General features: G+C 36.6%; 1 protein-coding gene across 10 annotated transcripts in view; it reads right to left on the bottom strand.

Annotated features, from left to right (window-relative positions):
* PDE4D (phosphodiesterase 4D) overlaps positions 1-21,985 on the bottom strand; it is a 1,407,338-nt gene that overhangs the window by 80,651 nt on the left and 1,304,702 nt on the right. For 2 of the 10 annotated variants that reach the window (XM_070519634.1, XM_070519635.1), the window contains one exon: positions 2,721-2,999. The exons of the other annotated variants lie outside the window; for them this stretch is intronic. In XM_070519634.1, the coding sequence (XP_070375735.1) occupies positions 2,926-2,999 (74 nt within the window). In that variant the 3' untranslated portion in view covers positions 2,721-2,925. Of the gene's footprint in view, positions 1-2,720; positions 3,000-21,985 lie in introns of those variants that run through there. 10 annotated transcript variants of the gene reach the window in all.

Raw genomic sequence — 21,985 nt, 5'->3', positions numbered from 1 at the left:
CTAAGATTCCCTGCGGGTATAGATTTCATTTGGGTTAACAAGATTGTTGATATAGGTAGTATATTTCATAGGAGCTTAAGAAATCACTGACTATTCAGACAATGGGGACAATGAAAGTAAAAAAAAAAAGTATTATTTTGGTACGAGCTGGATCTCAGTCCTTCTGCCTCATTCACTTGTTTACTCATTTGTTAGTCAATTCATATATTCACTTAAAAATATATATTGAGCAATATCTGTGGCAGACACTGTGACGAGTGCTAGATTCAATGATGACTAAAACACATTTGGTTTCTATGCTTAAGCATCTTGCCCTGCGGAGCGTGGAGTCAAACAAGGAATGTCAACAATAAATGAAAAATTTAAATCTGATTAACGTTATATATAAAACTGCCATTCCCCCCAAAAAGACAATTTATCTCTCATTAAGGAATAAAGACTCAGTCCAGGGAGGAAGGTAAACATGTAAAAAATATAAAACCAAATGATCAGTAGGTGATGCAGATTTCAAAAAACAAGGGGTTTTCGCCTTTGGATGTGGGTTTCAAATCTAGCTCTGTGCTCTTGAGCCAGTACTCAAGTCTTCCAACCCTCAGTTTCCTCACGTGTAAAGTGAGGGTAAAACTGCCTAGCTTATCTGATAGCATGAGAATTGGCTGAAGGGCCAGGTGGTTCATAAAATTATAGTTGTTACAATTATTACTTTCTGGAGTCATCGAAGTTTTCACCCTGGAGAGAACACTTCCACTTGGTCTGGAAGAGTAAGCAGAGTTTATCAGGCAGGAAAAGTTTCTTAGGGTGTTTCAGAGAGAAGGAATGAAGTGTGCAAATTCAAGTGGCCAGAATTAAAATGGTTTCTTGGAGGAATGACAAATAGTTCTGTGGAGTTGGGGCATAATGTTATCTAAATAATGTCTATCTACTTCTTCTTTCAAGTGAAACAAAGGAAAGCATTCTAAAAACCAATTTGAATCCTTTTTTCTCCTTACCCCTTCTCCATTCCCCATACCACTGAAACACACCTCTCTTTTATAATAATTCAGTGTTGAGAGATTTGGTACATCAAGATTAGCAGATTTCACAGTATTGGACAAAAAAGAGAACGAAAAGTTGACAGCAAATATGTTCCATGTGAGAGCGTGGATGCTCCAGTAGGTCCAGAAGATGCGATTAGAGGACTAAACATTGGTCCAGGGATATTTCAGTGATGCTCCTACCATCATCCTAACCATAATTTTCTACCTTAATAAAAACCCATTCCTTATCACTCATACTATCTGTGGATTCTGTTCCAGGACAGAAAGTTCATCTTTCATCCAACAGGGAAGCTCTCTCCTTCTTTCCTGGGAGATTCCTGAGCAACCAAAAAAACAGCAGTCACTGTCAACACAGCTAGTACTTGCATGGAGCCTCGCGCCCATGGTGCTCAAATGACTCACACTTCCAGATGGCCTTGTTAGTCTTCATCCAGATTCCATTCTTGGCACTATTAACTCGATCTGATGGTGTTTCAATAAATAACTTTCTCTGTTATGAAGACTGGGGTTATTACCCTTCTGAGACTAAATGTCCAGTATTTTGCTGGAGTGAATGAGGGACAGTCACACTGCTCCACAGAACGTAAGACAGAATCTGTAGGACTAACTGCTTCTTAAACAGTTTTAGTCTTCACCCTACTTTCTTAGGTACTGGGTATGGCTGATTTTTGAGTCTTTTGGTTGTTTTGCACTATTCGTGCGATTGCTTTTTTGGCTTTTCCCAACGCTAGTATAGAATTCAGCTTTACCTGTCTACTAAGGTGGTTACCCGATGTTTTTTTAATATTCTAACTTATTCCTATATCTTCTTTTGTGAATTATCTGTACATGTCTCTGACCATTTAACATTGAAACATTAGTGTTTTCCTGGCTTATCTGCATGAGCTTTTTCTTTGTTAGTGTATTAACTGATCACCTGCAATATCTTTAGGACGACTGATCTCAAAGCCCGCTGAGTAATCTGTGGTTCCTATGGTTGAGAATGTACACAGGCCATGAATTGATTAGATGGAACAGATGTAATGAAACTTACCTCGAATATTTCACCAAAATACACGCATTTAAAATCACACAAAGATCAATCGTCAATCACTAGGCTTTGAACTTGTAACAGGCAGATATTGATGTTTAACTAGATTAATTCAGTAAACTCCCATTGAACAGTTGACATATATGAACATCATATCCTGGAGAGCACAAATACCAAGGATCCAAGCGCCTTCCTTACAGGATTTTCAGGAAAAAACGGATCAATAAATAACCATAAAACAATAAGGACTGATCTCCATCAGGAGCACGAAGCTGAGGACAACTCACTTGACCAGTGAGCAAGGGGGCGTTGGGGGAGGTGGGGAAGGCTAACGAGCTGACATTTGAGCTGGATCTTGAAGACGAGTAATAGTTTTGCTAGGCTGCAAAGGTGACAAAGGCATCCCAGGCTGAAAAAAAAAGAATGTGCAAAATGCTACAGATGTAAAAAAATGCGTATTTCGGGAATGATGAGAAGTCTTTGGGCGTTGCTGAAGGTATAGAATATAAAAAGTTGAAACTGGACAGGATTTTAGAAAGAGAGTCTAGCCTAACTCCTTTAATTCTACAGATTGGAAATCAGTCCTAGAGAAATTGTAAGTCGTCAAAGATTCCACTCTTAATGATGGAATCAGAATTAGGACAGAATGTTCTGACTTCTTTTAGAGCATTTTTTATTATATCACACAGTTCCTTACTCCACACTATAGACAGACTATTTTCCTAAGAGCAAGTATAAAAAGAACTGATCAGAAGATCTAGGAGACACAATTGGGACTCAGTTCTAATCTTTGCTAGTGGCTCCTTCGAAGTGCTTTGTTAAGAAGGATTCTGAGGTCCACAGAAAAAGTACAATTTCTTAATTTTGTCTGTCTACCATAAGCATAGGATGGGAGAAATGCCATGTAATTATTTTCCAAGGACAGGAACCACCTAATGGGGAACAGAGAGAGAAAAATAAGAAGAAAAAGAGTACCATGTGTATTACCATGTGTAATTTATGACTAATCTCATCTTGGCTTGGTTTACATTATCAAATTTATTCTTTTGAAAAAGTCATTACATTTTGGATTAAATTATCTGAAACCTCTCCTTTTTCAACTTTAATTTCTTTCTTCTTTTAGTGTACTCTTTTGGACACTGGATATACTTTCGACTCAGTATTTGAGATTACACAAAACTACTCTTTATCACCTTGATTCCTTTTGAACAGAATGTTAGTTGTTTTTTAAAATCTTTCAAATTACTAGTATGCACATTTGTTGCAAAGAAAACTCATTCTGTCAGATTTTGCTTATTTTCTCACTCAACTAAATAGGTATTCATTAATATGCTGAATTTCTTATAAATGAAAAAAATCACAGATTTTCTTCAAACATTTGCTTATTTAGAATCAGGTGCATAAGAAGAAAAGACTTTCTATAATATGGGATTATTTCAAAATCTATTATTACTTCTTACAGATATAGAGCATTCAAAAGATTCTCACCATTTTTCTAAGATTGACATTAGGCAGATGTGTTATCTTTTAGAATACTATTTTAATTTTTCTACATATTTTCCACAATCTATTTATTTTATTTTTAACCATATTTTTCAGTTATTTTTTAGAGACTCATACTATTTTTTTCTATGTGATTTAACCTAAAACAACATTCTCTGTAAATGAGGTAGTTTATTTCTCTTTTTTTCTATTTCCTGATGCTTGGCAGTCCTAAATGCCATTGCAGATCCCTCTAGAAAGGACTTTTCAAGAATCGTGCTTTACTTTGGAGCTCTTGAGCAATCTGCTGAGAATTCTTGGAATAAACTAGAGGGTTAAAGAGACAAAAGAACACTATAGTTTCCTTAAAGTTAATCAAACAGAATCCCCTGGCTCATTTTGGCAATCAAGCTAAACTAAAATGGCCATTTTCCTATCAGTAATTTATATTTTATACAGAACATACTTTACACTGACATTTATAAAAAGGAAAATAACACATATCCCCTGCTGTAGGTGGAGCCTCTTGGTAAATAAAAGAAAAACTTATTCCCATTAATAAAACAGTGGAATTTAAATCTAGAGAACAAGGACTTAAAAAACCTAATATAAAAAGTCCCTGATTTGTACTCTGTGTAAACAATTATGTTGCTGTATAATCGAAGAAAACACCAGACTGACTGTTTGAAGTCTCCAGTGACAATAAGAACAGGAAAAAATAAGCTAACTCTATAAACACATAAAAATGTGGGACCTGAAGAGCACCTGGTAACTTAAATATACACCTTTATGAGCCTGACAATTTATATATGGTTCATGCCATTAGCAAGTTTGATAAATACGATTATTACTCTCAAGCTGAAACAAATGCTCTTTGCTAAGAGCAAAGAATTGTTACTGAGCAGATGGTATTAATTTTCTTGCCAATTTATGTTCATAAAATTCAATCAATGCTTAGTTTTAAAAATGTCAAATAACTCAGATTTCAGGATAATACATACCAACTAATCTTCTCTGCTTATCTCCACCCTCCCTCTCCCTCCTCAAAAGCTCAGACAAGATAGCATGATTGTGGGGCTGGCCCGGTGGCACAGTGGTTGAGTTCATGCACTCTGCTTTCATGGCCCTTGGCACAGACCTACACAGGCCATGCTGTGGCAGCGTCCTACATACAAAATAGAGGAAGATTGGCACAGATGCTAGCTTAGGGCCAATCTTCCTCACCAAAAACAAGCAAACAAAATGAAAGTACGATTGACACACACAAAAGTAAACACCTTATCTTTCTTACTGCTACATGGTCTTATCTATAATGCAGCATTTCAATATCTCATAAAAGACACCACAATTCAAAGCAATAATATGCCACAAAGTAGTACTAATTGACAATATATGTGTGTGCATGTGTGCGTGAGTGAAAACACACACATATATATAGTATGTGGAACATTTTATATTCTTGCTGGAATTGCCACCAATATGAAAACATTTGATTACCAACTAAATAAGAGTTCATTTCCAGTCTAGTGTTAACAGTCAGAATTTTAAATACATAAAAACTTGAGTTCAGAACCTAGCTTTGCCACTTATAAGGTGTGTGACAATTGGTCAAGTTACTTAACCTCTCTGGTCTCAGGTTTCTTATTTGTAAAGTTGTGATAGCTTTTATAGGGCTCTTCTGAGTATTAAAAAGGCATTATATATAAAGCTGTTAGCATAATATCTGCATAGAGTAAATATTTAACAAAATGAAAACTAATATTGGCTTAGTTGTTAGAGAACTGAAGTTTTAAATAAATTAAAGAGTTATCTCTAAGGTGCGTTCAATACAACCATGATTTTTAAAATTCTTCTTTGTCACTTTGCTTCCTTAGGGAAAAAATTTCCCCCCATTTTTCTCTAATTTGTTTTGAATTGTGAAAGAGACTTGTAGGCAGCTGAAGCAGCTACACCATACTGTACATGAGTCAGACTGACAGCTCATTTTCAAGATTTGGCAAGAGTTCCCAACATTGTCTTTTCTCAAACACACCTGAGGGCTATCACATGCATATGATCAGCACAGGCCCCGCAACTTAGGGACAGACTGGCAGAGAGCCCATCCTCTCGACCCGTCAGACACAGCTCCCTCCCTTCCCCACTCCAAGACAGCAACCTTCTGTCTGCAGCTCAGAGCTCACTCTTTCTTGAACAAGAACGACAAAGGCAAACACCACCTTAGCGGTGTGGATTATTACCCAAACTTCTTCTTAGGAGCCCCTGAATTCCTAAAAATCTGTATTCTGCAAGTGAAGTTGCTATTTCCTAAGTGAGCATCTGAATCTTTTGTGGCATCTGATGAGACACAGAGGATGAATATTCTGTTCTCCAGAAACATCTGACTCTATCTCCTTTAACCTCTTCTTCACTTACGTTCATCTGCCTGCTAGTGGTCTTTCTTTCTGTCTTTATGACTAGGGCACTGATTTAAAAATCAATGCCATGTGGAAGCAAGCATGCACAACAGTGTTCACTGCAGTGCTGCCTGTAATATTAAAAAATGTCCATCAATAAGAAGACAAATGAGAAATTTGACATACATACAATTTAAGAATATTGGTAATAGATTCATACGTACGGAAAGAAAAGAATCCCCAAAACATATTAAATATAAAAACCAGTCGCACAATAACATGTAGTATATCACTTTCGGTAAAAGATTTTCCATAATTGTAATATATGAATAGTCAATTAAAAATTCTGGAAGGATATACACCAAACTGTATCCATCGCTAAGTGGTTACTTTCAAGGAGAGCAAGTCTAAAGGAACATGAAGATGGACTTTCCCATATTCTGTAACATTTTAAGTATTTTATAACGTGAAAGTACTTACCTATTACTTATGTAATAAAACCACATTTTAAAGGAAAATCTCATGGTGGAAATCTTAGGAAATACAAAAAAGTAGAGAAGACAAAGAAAAAGCATGTATAATTCTACAACCTAATGTTTATTACTGTAAAAAAATATTTTTTCCAATAAATTTCTATACACAAATACACACATTAAATTTTTTAATCATCTCATTGGCCTGATACCCTAAAAAGTTTGAAACGGCCAAAAAAAAAAATTCATTCACACCAAGAAGCAGCACTAGGGACTACTGGCCAAAGTAGGCTGTGGCTTCTATCTGCACAGATTACAGCTCAGCTGGAAACATGACACATAGAACAAGGATGCTACACAGTCACACACACACACACTTTCCATGTTCCCAATCCTGGGAGACTGCATTCTCTCAAGCTACTGACCTAATTGCTATCGCTTTGCTCTGGACCATTTCCTGCATGACCTCAGAATGTGTCACTGCAAATTCCCTAAGACAGCAGTTGCACATTTTGGAATGTGGATTCTGATATGTGGCTCCAATAAATGTTACGGACGTGCTACTAGAGCTCTATGGGCCTCAGTTTCCTCATCTCTAAACTCATCTCTATTGTCCCTTCCAGTGTAAACAGTCTGTATTTTACTAAAAACCACAAAGAGTCATGTTGAATTGATCACTACAATATGGTCTGCTCTCAGAGTTCTTAAGTTAATCCTCGAAGCCAAACTTCCTATAAAATGACTTCACTCCTTGACTGTGTGGTATTTGTCTCCATTTCCAGAATGCTCACCAGATGGTGAAGGAGCATATCTCTCCGTCTACCAACATCTTTCTATTGTTTCTTGCCACTCACTTCCTAAAGTTGTAAAAAACCTGTGGAAGCAAGTACTCAGCTGGAAAATGTGGCTGCCTCCTTAGGCAAAGGCTGCAGGGCAAAGCAGGGGCCCCAAACAGCTATGGAGAGAGCAATGATATCGATGATCCCTGGTTTTGATCTTCTTTGAAGTTTATTGAAAACAGACTTGAATCTGTACCAATCTTGACAGGCATGGAAGTCAGATTCACAAACAGGAAATGTGAAACTTTCCCGACATTCTATTTAGTCTTCTAATACAACCATGAAACTCATTGTAATTCAAGATCTGTACTATTAATATGAAGGAGATAGTAAATAAATACATAGGCTTATCCTAAATATAATGAACTAGGTAAAATCTTAAAACTAAAATCATGGTTTGATACTACCTATTAGCCACTTTGAAGGAGAAAAATAAGAAAAGTCTTCATCAATATCCCAAGAATTTTATGTGTTACACACTTCTAATGAAACAGGAATAGATTAATTTCAAGTAAACATTAATACTCAAATTGTTGATTTTTTTTCTTTTTTAAGATTTTATTTTTTCCTTTTTCTCCCCAAAGCCCCCCGGTACATAGTTGTATATTCTTCGTTGCGGGTCCTTCTAGTTGTGGCATGTGGGACGCTGCCTCAGCGTGGTTTGATGAGCAGTGCCATGTCCGCGCCCAGGATTCGAACCAACGAAATACTGGGCTGCCTGCGGCGGAGCGCGTGAACTTAACCACTCGGCCACGGGGCCAGCCCCCTCAAATTGTTGATTATTTTGATTGGAAATTTATTTTCTATAGGACAGTGAGGAAAAAACATAAATTCCTACTGTGTCCAAGGAGAATTCATGTTTTTAAGCAATGTCAAATCATCCATAATAAGAAAATCATTTATTTTTCATTTGAAACATTTCAAAAATCACCCAAATAGATGGTGTTGGAGCCAAATATAATTTAAGCAATATTTTCTAGAAACTATAAAATTGTTGAGAGAAATACTAGAGTATCAATTATTGGTATTCTCTATTTTAGAAGAGAAAGTTGAATGCTGTCCTATCTTTAGGGAGTAATAACTTCCTGCTGTTCAGTTTTGCTTTTTACAAGTATTCATGATAAGTCTCGGAAAAGTAGGTCTGTTTTTAGCAGTTATGTGCAAATTCCATTCAATATCAATATAGATTTTAAGGTGTTTTGTTATCAAATATTTGGAGTCTTATAGGCAAGTAGAAATCAAGTAAGGAAAGTAGATTTGTTATCTGACCCATCTCTTAAGTTCAGTCCTTCTGTATTTATTTCCTCTACCTTTGTCCACATTGTTATACAATTATCACTAGCTGGTTGAATTAATAAACAGTTTTCTATATCTTTTCTTCAAAATCATATTTATTCTCTATTGGTCCCCTATAGCATAAAACTGAATCCATAATCTTTTTCCTAATATTTAATAATGTCCATAGTGTAGCCCATCACACTTGATAGAACTCCTATCCTTTCCTGATAGAAAATAGAACTCTTAGTACAATAAGAACAGAAGAACGAGGGAGTTGGCCCCAAGGTGTAGTGGCTAAGTTCAGCATGCTCCACTTTGGCGGCCCAGGTTTGCAGATTTGGATCCTGGGTGTGGACCTACACACCACTCATCAAGCCATGCCGTGGTGGCAACCCACATACAAAATAGAGGAAGATTGGCACAGATGTTAGCTCAGGGCCAATCTTCCTCAGAAAAAAAAAAGAAGAAGAACAGCATGGTTCCTTATCATGCTAGTAAGCCACTTTCACTCAACACCTATAATTAATAAAGCAACTCAAAAACAAGACAAGACTGCCTACTGTTAGGAAATTCTAACCTAAGCAATCAAATAAAAGAACCAAACATGAAGAACAAATGTTTGAAAGGAGGGAGGAAAATTATATTTTCACAAGGCAATTCTATAACTCAAAAGTCAAGAGAATCAATTAAAATGTATAAGAAAGGGAGAATATCATGATTTATAAGAAAGGAAAAGAATTATAAAATACACATACACAATAGGTCTTCCATATGCCAGCAATAACCAGTTAGAAAATGAAGTATCTAATTTACAATAGTCATAAAACATATAAAATATGTAGAAATAAGCAATAAAAAAGTAAAAATCTTGTATAAATAATATTGTAAAACTTCACTGAAGGACATTGTAAAAACCTAGAAAAATATAAATATATCTAATTTCCTGGGTGGGAACACGCATTATTATAAAGATAGATTAATCTATAATTTTAATGCAATTAATTTTGCCCTAAGATGTTAAAAGATTCTCAATTATGCAATTTGACGGATGATAGCTACTTTCTTCTTCTTCTTTTTCTTTTTTTTTTTGAGGAAGATTAGCCCTGAGCTAACTATTGCCAACCCTCCTCTTTTTGCTGAGGAAGACTGGCCCTGAGCTAACATCCATGCCCATCTTCCTCTACTTTATATGTGGGACGCCTACCACAGCATGGCTTGACAAGCAGTGCCATGTCTGTACCTGGGATCTGAACCAGCGAACCCCGGGCCGCTGAAGCAGAACGTGAGCACTTAACCACTGGGCCGCTGGGCCGCCTCCCGGTCTTCTTGAAGACATTGTTCTTGGAACCCTGTGACAACTCTTTAATTGAGGCTCCCTGAGGTCTAGGTGTGCTACACGTACTTGTCATCCTGGGATGCATCTTCATAAGACACCCGCGTTGGTCTAGTGCTCTATGCACCCTAGGTTATCTACTGTGTAGGATTCTCGTTGTTTCGTTTTGCTCAAATATGTCTTCAAGTAATGTTTTTTAGGAAGGAATGTAGGAGGTAAACTTGTAAACTCGAGCCCTTATATGTTTAACTGCATCTTTAGTTTGTCCTAACACTTGATTGTTTGGCTATCAATTTGGGATTCTAATTAATCTTCCTCAAAACTTTGAAACATTGCCTAGTCTGTTCCAGCTTCCAGCTTTGCTGATGAGAGGGCTGACACCTTTGAAAGATCCTTTTTTGTTCTCTAGAAGCTTTTTGGATCAATTTCTTATCCTTGGAATTCCAAAATTTCATCAGCATGTGTCTTGGTGTGTATTCTTTTCCCCCTGTTGGGCATGAGATGAACCTTTTCAATCTGAGGACTTGAGTCACTCTTCAGGTCAAGGTATTCTCTTTTCAATTATTTTTCCCTGCCCTTTCTGACTCCCCCACTCCCATTGCACTCTTCATATCTCTTAACTTTTCCATCATATTTTATATTCTTGTCTTTTTGCTCTACATTCTGGGAGATCTGATTGACTAATCCAATATTCAAGGATGTCCAGTCTTTTATCCAATCTTCCAATTTTCTTTTTGCATCCTGCTCCTATGTCACAGAAACCTGATCATACTTACTGAATATACTCTTCCCCTTAATCTCTCTGAAAATTTAATATTTTAAGGTTTTTTCTATACTTTTTATTATCGCTGTTTCTTCTGGAAACAGAAAATACATTCGTTTTGTTCATTCATTAGTTTCTTTTTGTCCATGCTATTGGTTTTCTTCAAACGCCTGGTGATCCTTTGTTGACTGTGAATGTTTATAATTTAAGAACTAGAAGTTTCTTAGATGGTTGGCAGGGGTTTCATAAGCAGTTGCATAGTACTTATAAACTGCTTAATTAGCAACTTGAGCAATTTCAATAAAAATCTTAATGGGATTTTTTGAGGAGAACTTCCAAATAGATTATAAAATTAATTTTTATAATTTTAAAATTAACAACTATATATTAGCAAGACCAAGCGAGAATAACTGAGAAAATCCTGTAAAATAAGATTAGTTAAGAGAGCACATGTTCTCTCAGATAATAAAATGTATTTTTTTCTCCATAATAATTATAACACGCTGCTTTTTGTACAGGAGCAGACTACAGAGATAACAAACAGAACCAATCATCCTTAAATTTAGTAAAATATGGGAGTGACATCTCAAGCCTTATTGGCTTTATTAGAAACTATAGATTATTAGATAAATAGTGCTCTCAAAATTTAAGAAATTTAGTAAAGAATATCAGAGTCCTGACTTACAACAAAATAAATTCCATAATTATCAAAAAATTAAACATGTAATGTAAATCTATAAAGAACTAAAATGAAAGATAGGTAAATATACTGGGGTAGGAAAAGACTTGCTAAGAATTTATAAAATACATTTGTATATTTTTAATATACTTATATATAGGTTATATAAACAGTTTAAAACTTCTGTTTATTAACATAAAATATCCTCAAAAGTAAAAATATAAATGAGGGTTGGGATGGTAGAAAGACAAAGTATAAAATATTCAGCGGCAGCTAAAGACAATGTCGTATATATGAAATCATCCTGCCTTTTGCAAGGGGTCTAAACAGGAGAGTAAAAAATAAACAATTTAATGAAGAATGTACTATTATTGCCCCATTTTACACATGAGAAGACTGAGGCTTAGAAGGTTACATAACTTGTGGAGGATCACATGGCACGTGTGGGGAGTCGGAATTTAAACCTAAGGAGTCTGGTTTCAGGGCCCACCTTTCAGCCCTATGCTGTATTGTCTACTCCAGTGAACCCTCTGGTATAAATTTTATATACCTGTCTGCGAGACTTTGCTTATAATGTTTCTCAACCCAGAATCCATACCTTTTCCTTTCTGCCCTACCAATCCCCTTTGCCTTTTCCACACCCAGTTCAACCAATGCCTTCTTCCCAAAGATTTTCCAGAAATTCCAATCCTTCTGGGAATTCTCTCCTACCTTGGATTTGAGAATACCATCTCCCGGTTTTGTGCCTAACTCTCAGTCACTCTTTTTCAATCTCTGTTGGATTCTTCTTTATTTATAGTTTTATTTTCTCACCCTACTCATTGCCCCGGTGAGTACATTTACCCCCCAAAATATTTACCTACTTATGTTCTGAAAACTCCAACTTAGACGGATGCCACAAATCTCCACCTGAATGTGGAACAGACACCTCAAACTCCACATTTCCAGCCTTGTCATTTACCCTGTCCACTAGCTAGCTGTGTTATATAATTGAGATGCCACCATCACTCACTCACTCACCCAGTCCCTGAAGCCAGAAATCCAAGCATGATCCTTGATACTCTCTCTCAAGCCCAACCTCCTGGACGTCACCAAGCTTTGCCATCTTATTCCATAAATAACTATCGAATTTTTTCCCTCTCTTCTGAGCTCCCTTGGTTCAAGTCCTCTTCATTTCTCATGTGATTATTGCAGTAGGCTCTGAACTGGTTTTCCTGGTGGCTGTCATTTCCCCTACTCACTCCAAATTCTATCTCCACATCAGCATTTCTCAAATTTGAGAGGTCACAGATTTCTAAGAACATGTCCACCACCCTTCAGAGGCAGACAGTCTCCATATGAGAAAAACTGGAGCTAAAAGTTAGATACTTTTCTTCAGGTGATTATGTGTGGCTAATGCAATCCTTCATGCGTTAGTAAATACAAAGGCAAAATCCAGGCACATGATCCAGAAAACGCTTATATTTGGTTTTTTAAAAAGTAAAAATACAAAATAAAATCCTTATAAAGAACCCTATAAATATGCAACTCTAAACTGTGTCAAAATTAAAAAACGATAAAACTTAAGGCTTGATATTTCTCCTCTTGAACAAAATCACCCAGTGGTGCCCCAGTGCTTAAAAGTCTTTTTAAAAAGTCCAAGCTTCTTAGCATAACATTCAAGACTTCTTATCAGTTCATAATAAGTTGCTTCTCTTTAACCATCTCTTTCATCCCTTCCCCATCACCCATTGTGCCACATACTGCAACCTGTTTGGGGCTCTTTTGTGCCTTTCGCACTGCAATATTTGCTTGGACTATCAAACCATGTGCATCTTTCCTGATCTAGCTAACTTCTCATTCTTGAGGCCCTGGCTCTGAGATTTTCCTTTCTGGGTGAATGTCTGATCTTCTTCTCCAGTCTTGGAATGGCATTTACACATCCACAGCATGCTGGAATGTAATTTATCATCTACCTTTCTGTTTAACACCCCTGGCTGCTGGTTCCTGGAAATTTGGGACCGACTTAATCCATTTTCCAGGATCCAAGCCTAGTACAATTCCTAGGCACTCAATACACACTTACTCAATGGATCAACGATGTCCATCTATATTTATCTTTCCTTTTTCTACTGCAATTAATTAACTCATTCACTAATAATCACTTATCTGTTAGTTTCAAGGAACACAAAGATGAATAAGACGTTGTCCTTGCCCCTACAGAGCACTATATTATTGTGTCATCCTTTTTCTTTGCTCTAATCATTTAGTTGTGTAGGCCTTTTCTTCCAAAGAATAGCAGGGACTCATCATAACATCTTCTCTGCTCCTTGCAGGTCTTAGACTATTGTAGAAGTTCAAAATACAGTGTGGAATAGCCTTATTTTGCCTTTAAGGGGATATCTATTAATGCACACTTCTATCAGACGTCTCTGCTGCGTGGAAACCCCGAGTACCACACTTCAAGCAACTGTGGTAATTTATATTTTCTGGCACAAATGTGCTAGGTGGGCTGGGTGGAATTATGAGTTCCAGAGTTCTGGAATCTGTATGATTCCAGATTATTAGCTCAGCTCTGATGATGATACTGATTTCATCAAGAGAAAGACATTGGTATTAAGTTTTCGTCAACACTATATGTTAGCTTTACAATACTTACTGATTATTTATTTATTTTTATATTCATAGATGAAGAAATTGAAGCAGTTGATTCAGGCTGATAGGTGTGACCACAAAATCACTGTTCGTTCTTGTGGCTCTCTTATTATTTCTCGATAAACGTGTCATTGCCCTTTAATACTAAATAATAAGGAAGAAAACAACAGAGCTAACATTTATGGAGCATTTATATTGTTGATAAGCTCAGTTTTAAGCACTTTTATGTGTATTAATCCATTGAATCTACACAACTCTTATTATGCCCATTTTATTGCTGGGGAAACTGAGGCATTGAGGGCCTCAGTAACTTGCCCACAGTAACTCAGCTAGCTAGCACGGAGCTGGAACTCAAACACAGGCAACTGCACTCTTGTATTATGCTGCCTATAAAAGGAGGCCTGGACTGGCTGTTACAAAACCAGGTTTTTAATTTCGAATTCACCATGTAATAGTAGAGTGAATTTAAGTATGTTATTTTATCCTCTGAGTTTCATTGTCCTTGCACCCCTTACAGACTGTGAGGCAGAGCCTTTATATAGTCTTTTATAAACTGAAAAGTGTTATAAATTCAAGAATTTTTGCAATACATTAAAGTTATTTTTCAGATGGTGGAAAGGAGAGTCTTGCAGAAAGCCCATGTGAAGGCAGAGAGGTGAGACACCAGCACTGAATGTTCAGACTCCCACTAACTATGCCGAGCTGCATGTTCTATTGCTAAGCCTTAGGGAGAGATTAGATGGGAGGAGAGTGGGAAGCAAGAAGGTATGAAGCCTGGCTATTTAGAGACTAATATAAATTATGTTCTTGATCAGTTTAAGAGCATTGACAATGACTTCTAGGATAAGCAGGGTAAAAGGGGTTTTAGGAAGGAATAAAACTGTACAAACACAGTCAAATTGCTAAACATTTTCAGAACCAAAAAAAGTCTCAGAGGCAGTCCCAAATTATAAAAATGTTGGGTAGGGATGCCGAAAGCTATAGACTAGGAAATAACAACAACGACACTGAATCCAAGCTAATATTTGCATTCTGTGTTCTATAGATTCTCAGAAAAGCCCTTCATTGAGTGCTCCAGGGTATTATCAGCCTTTCTCACTAACATGTCATAGCGAATATTTTAACTTATGAGGCCTTTGGCTCCCTAAGAGGTGCTCAAAAACGCCTTTTACAAAATACTTTTCATCAAGAGATACAGCAGACAAAGAAAATTCAAGTATCTTCTACATATGAAAGAGTGCTCACCTTCATTAGTAATCAGGAAAATGCAAGGATCCCATTACAGTGCCTTCATATTTGGAAGAAATTGGAAAGGTTGACAATACCATGTGGTTGGGGCTAGGATGTGGAGCAACAGGAACTCTCATACAGTTTTCATACACCTTATCAAACAGTCTCCCTTTGTCTAGTAAAGGTAAAGCTATAAATGACCCAGGATTCCATTCCTTGATATATTTTCCTACAGAAATGCATGCTTATATGCACCAAGGTACACATACAGAAATTATATATATTGCATATTATATATATTGTATATATCATATATGTAATGTACATGTGTATGTGTATTTCTCACACACATATACAGGATAAATACATACGTGAATCTTCAAAATATCTTTATTCATAATGTTCCCAAACTGGAAACTGCCCAACTTCATAACAAGAAGATTGGACAAATAAATTGTGGTTCCTTTATACAACAGAACACTACATAGTCATGAAAATGTATGATCCTCAGCTACATGCAACATTGATGAATCTTACAAGTCTAATATTGTGTAAAAGAAGCAAGATGCAAAGCATCTACAAGATGAGTCCATTTACATAAAATACAAAAACAAACTGAATTGAACTCCATTGTTTTGAGATGCATATGTAGATGGTAAACCATACCACAAAGAGAAGCAGGAAAAGAAAAAGAAAAGTCATGATAGTGGTTATTTCTTTGGAGAAGAAGAAACAGAAAGAAATATGGTGCTTCTCGGGAATAATTAAAGTAGGTGGTTACTTTAGCACTACTTGTTAAATTTAACACTTATTTTTATGTACTTTTCTATATGTTTGTTATATTTCACAATTTAAAAATTTACCCAGATTCTATGAGGCTAGAGTAATCAAAGCAGTGTGGTATTGGAGAAAGAACAGACAAATGGATCAATGGAATAAACAGAATGGAGAGTCCAGAAATAGACCCATATAACTACAGTCTACTGATCTTTGACAAAGGAGCAAAGACAGTACAACGGAGCAAAGATATTATTTTCCACAAATGGTGCTAGAATAACTGGACATCCACGTGCAAAAAAAAAAATGAATCTAGACACAGACCTTACACCCTTCACAAAAATTAACTTAAAATGGATAACATATAAATGTAAAGCACAAAACTATAAAACTCCTAGAATATAACATAGGAGAAAACCTAGATGACCTTAAGGTTGGTCATGACTTTTTAGATACAACACCAAAGGTATAATCCATAGGAAAAATAATTGATAAGGTAGACTTTATTCAAATTGAACATTTCTGTTCTGGGAAGGACAACGTTAAGAGAATGAGAAGACAAGCCACAGGGAGAAAATATTTGCAAATGACATATCTGATAAAGGACTGTTAATCAAAATATACAAAGAAATCTTAAAACTCAATAATCAAAAAACAAGCAACTCACTTAAATAATGGGTCAATTTCTTAAGAGGCACCTCATCAAAGAAGATATACAGATTGCAAATAAGCATAGGAAAAGATGCTCCACATATGTCATCAGGGGAATGCAAATTCAAACAATAATTAGGTACCACTACACACCTATCAGAATGGCCAGAATCTGTACCACTGCAACACCAAATGCTGGAGAGGATATGGAGAAGCAACAGGAACTCTCATTCATTGCTAGTGGGAATGCAAATGGTTCAGCCATGTTAGAAGATAGGGTGGCAGTTTCTTACAAAACTAAATATACTCTTACCATACAATCCGGCAATTGCACTACTTGGTTTTTACCCAAAAGAGTTGAAAACTTATGTCTGCACAAAAACCTGCACATGCATGTTTATAGCAGCCTTATTCATAACTGCCAAAACGTGGATGCTCTAAGCAGTCCTTCAGTAGGTGAATGGATAAATAAACTGTGGTACATCCAGACAATGCAATAGTACTCAGTGCCGAAAAGAAAAGATATGGAGGAACCTTAAATGAATATAAAATGAAGGAAGCCAATCTGAAAAGGCTACATACTGTATGTATTCCAACTACATGAGATTCTGGAAAAGGCAAAACTATAGAGACAGTAAAAAGATCAGTGGTTGCCAGTGGGTGCCAGGAGGGGAGGAAGGGATAAAAGGTGGAGCACAGAGGATTTTTAGGGCAGTGAAAACACTGTGCATGATACTCTAATGGTGTATGTGTCATTACACATTTTTCCAAACTCCATAGAATGTACGCCAGGAGTGAACCCTAATGTAAACTATGGACTTTGGGTGATAATGATGTGTCAATGCAGGTTCATCAGTTTTAACAAATGCCTTCTGGTGGGGGGTGTTGCTATGCATGTGTAGGGGAAGGGAGTATACAGGAAACCTCAACTCTCTGCTCAATTCTGCTGTCAATCTCAAACTGCTCTAAAAAAAATTTCTATTTAAACAAAAAACAAACACCTGAGCACTTGTGGCTTCTTAGAATTTCATAAAAATTTACAAAGACTAAAAAGATTAATTATGAGGAAGCTTTTACTTCTATTTCATCTATGTAAGTGCTAATGAAGATCACCTGGTGGATGATTTGAAGGTTTAACATGAAAAGTCTCCTTAAACATCATGTACTTATTGGGGAAAAAACACAAAGTCCAAACTGCCAAATTGTTAGCAAGGGAATGAACTAAAGACTTTTATCTCTAAAATTGCCAAGCAAGTCTGGTTTAATGGAAATTGATGGCAAAGACAACAGAGCACACTTAATTGACTTTTAATCTTAATGATCTCTAAGCCATGTTTGAAACATAAACATACTTGTGTGAGTTCTTCAAGATGTTGGACATGAATCTGTTTTCACAAGTCAAAGGCATACTTTGCTTATGAATCTCTTTTTAACAAGCTTTGGCTAGGAATTCTCTTCTTCCAGATGTTTGGTGTAGTATAGGCAAAACCTCCATCTCTCTGCATATGATTTAAAACATAGTGATAAAGAGTATATTTATTTCACAAAATGGCAAGAGGATAGAATTCAAATAGATTGTCTATGGATTTATATAATGATGAATAAAGTCTCATCAAGTCCTACAGACAGCATCTATTCATCTGAAGAAAGTTCTCTTACTACTTTTCAAACCTAAAATCATTTTATATTCCTAAGACATTATGAAATAGGCCAATTAATAATTTGGTAGAGAAGAAAGTCTCATAAATCATGGACGTAGAAAATGACTTTTTTCCTATCTACTTCCATTTAAAATCCCTGTTTAAGCAATTGACAGGAGGCAAGATAGTGTGGTGGTTGAGGATGGTCTCTGAAGTCCGATGTGGATTTAATCCCAGCTTTACCATTTACTAACTTAGACAAGTCATATTACTTGTCTATGCCTCAGTACCTACTTTCTGGTATTCTGACAAGGACAAAAATAAATATCCTATGTAAAGAACTTTGCAAAGCTCCAAGCACATTGTGAGCGTGCAATAAATCTTAGCTATCATCATCATCAACACCTTCTAGAATCTTGCTGATTTTTCATCCAACTTGTCTTATCCCACTGTTTTCTACTATAAAGTGCTCTTCCAGCCCACGCTCATCCACAGCCATGGTTCTCCTGTATTTCTAGCAAAAGGTAGTAAAGTCATACATGTTTATCTTCTCTTTCTCTTTATGACACTTCACTAAAATGAAAGTAAAGAAATAAAAACACACAAATCCACAGAGGCATAGATAGATAATGAGGGAGGAGAGATCAGTAAAGGAGCAATTTCAACTGATTTCCAGAAATCAGAGAGTGGATAGAGCAGTAGAAACTCCCTTAGCACAGTGGAGGAAATGATTACAGAGAGCAAATTCCAAGAGAAAGTGAACTGACGTGTTCTGCCAAGTCCAGAAACACTTAGTGCTTAGAGGCAGCACATATACTAAGCAAGGCAGAGTTTAGTGAGAGGCTGAAAGTCAATTAAAATTATAAGAGCCTGTGAATCCCAACTAACTACTTCCCTCTCCTGCTGGAAACTGAATCTTCTTTTCTGGGGAAAATAAGCTAGAGAGACTTCTAACTGAGGACATCGGGTGCTGTCAAACAAGTGAGGCCCAAGGTTGAAAACAGGTGCATAACTGTAGAGTTCCCAATATGACACCCAGCCTCATTATGTGTCATGCTCCCCAAACAGGAGCAGTCAGCTATATGCCCCCAGGTGGCTGCCTCCCAGGCAGGAATTGGGGAATCTCCTAATAATAACATTGGGGAACTTTCCAAAGAATAAGCCAACTGAACAACCAATCAGGCCAAAGTGAAACCCTTTGGTTGATAAGCCCTATTCGTGTTCATAGAGCTTTTGATGGCGTATTTGTTGTTGTCATCATTGTTGTTGTTTGTGTGTGTGTGTCCACTTTTAAATAAGAAGGGATAGCCACTTGAGGACATTCTCCAGAATGAAGAAGAAAGACTAGAATAAGCAGACCACATCAAACGAATAAAGAAATCCACAGGAAACAGCAACAGAGGAAAACCTCTCAAGGACTATCATTTTGCCCTTAGAAAGATAACACATTCCCGACATGAGAAAAATGCTATTAAAAAGGAAACACCAGAGAACAAGAGTTTTGAAATTTACAAAAAAGTTGTGGCCAAAATAAAAATTTTAGTAGAAGGATTATAAGTTTGAAGAAGTCTCCTAGGAGGTAGAACAAAACACCAAAGAGATGAAAAATGGAAAGAAAAAAGTGAGGAAATTAAAGGATTTGAGCTGAGAGATCCATCATTCAACTAACAGGAATCCTAGGAAGCAAGAACAGAGAAAATGGAGAAGATAAAATTATCCATGAACTAATAGAAGAAAAACTTTCAGAATTAAAGGACCCATAATGTCTGGAGTGAAACAGTCTAGCGTGTGCCCAGGACAAAGGATGAAGACCCAGACCAAGACAACTGATCACGAAATGTAGCTACATCAGTGATGAAGAGAAACTCATAGAAGTTTTTACAAAGAAAAATAGGTTTTGAACAGATGTCATGATGTCACCAATGTTAGAAAACAGTGGAATGATGCCTGCAAAAAGGTTGAAAAAAATACCTTTGTAACCTAGAATTCAATTGCAGTTAATCCATGCCTGAGATGACAGAGTTCGAAGGAGGAACTGGTGGGGCCTGAGTAGTATAGAGAAAAGATTCATAAACAGTAAATCTTAAAACCTAGGTTTTAGGAGTGGTTAAGCTTGTGTGCTCCGCTGCTGCGGCCCAGGGTTTCGCCAGTTCGAATCCTTGGTGCGGAGATGGCACTGCTCATCAAGCCACGCTGAGGTGGTGTCCCACATGCCACAACTAGAAGAATCCACAACTAAAATATACAACTATGTACCGGGGGGCTTTGGGGAGAAAAAGGAAAAATAAAATCTTTACAAAACAAAAAACCTAGGTTTTATCCTCAGTTTTGAAACTAAATGTAGAGACACAAGAATGAATAACGGGTCCTCTTAGCACTACTCTGAGACTCTGGAGCCCTGGAGACAACAAGTTTCTTTTCCGCTAACACCGTTGAGTCACGGTGTCAGGAGGCTCACCAAAGTTATAAAGTCTGCCAGACTTTGTGTTTCTGAAAAAAAAAAAAAGTGTACTATTTTTTTCATACATCTAATACCTCTGAAAAGATGGGCCAGTGGGTAATATGCAGCAAGAAATGAAAGCCAAATACTCATTCTGAAGTCAGTTTTGCTTAGACTTTGTATATTGTCACCAATTATTGCAAGTCATTAAAAATAACTAAGAATGACCTTTTGCTATCAACTAATGATCCAGCATTCAACTATCTTGTATGACCAAGTGGAGAAGTATTTTTTTTTATTTTCATGCTTATTAAATTACAATGGGAAAATTTTATCAACGACCCCATAACGTGGTGTTTTCAGATGCTAATTCTTACCTAAAAGGAATGGAACAAAATTAAACTAAAACAAACAAACAAAAAATCTTTTTTGGTATCCTGGTATTCTTTTACAAAGGATCCAGTTTATCACAGTAATGGATTCCCTCTCTTACATTAGGGATATTACTATATTAAATGGCTAAAGGATAAACTTAGGCAACAGTGGAGTTACAGCTCTTTCTGAAATAAGATAATTAAATAGCTATGCATGCCAAGAAAACTTTCTTTGAACATTTCTGTTGTAATCTCTTGTTATTTCTGGCTACCTGATGAGCGGTCAGTAAATTTGGGTCACTACCCTCGTCTGCTATCACTTCAAATCTACTCCTGAGTTCTTCTAGCATTGCCTCGACTACCAGAAAAAAATGAAGAAAATATTTTCTGCACTACTTATACAGTATGCTGAACTGTTTATAACATCAGGGTTTTTTTTTTCCCCCTAATTCTCCAGGCCATTTTTATAATTGGCTAAGACTGATAACAATAGATTAATTCGTATGAAATAATTATAATAAACACTTCTATTTAAAATAAGGAGTTTCCAGAAGCTGAAACAGAATTCAGGCTAAGCTGTTGAATAAGCTATTTAACTCATTCCTAACAAGGAGAGATTGCTTTTTATTTTCCTCAACCGTTCTTTACTCATTTCACAAATATTACTTAATTGTGTACCATGTACAAAGCATTGTGCCGGTTACTGTGAAAGAAATTAAGGGGAAAAAAACGTCTAGTGTTTTCCTAGATGGAGATGAGACAATTGGTGTGGGAGTTAGTGGTAGGGGTGCTCAGAAGAAACTGCTGGAAGGAGGGGCTGGGGAAAGTTAGAATGAGGAACTAAGCTGTGAATAAAAGTGGGCGGGCCCTAGTCAGGGTTAATTTGATAATTAGTGGAATGTAGTTTGTGTTTGTCTTGTTCCCTTTGCCCT

The sequence above is a fragment of the Equus asinus genome, chromosome 10 (assembly GCF_041296235.1).
Source record: "Equus asinus isolate D_3611 breed Donkey chromosome 10, EquAss-T2T_v2, whole genome shotgun sequence".
Lineage (NCBI taxonomy): Eukaryota > Metazoa > Chordata > Mammalia > Perissodactyla > Equidae > Equus > Equus asinus.
Note: the sequence above shows the minus strand (reverse complement) of the source record. Positions and strands in the feature narration are given on the sequence as shown.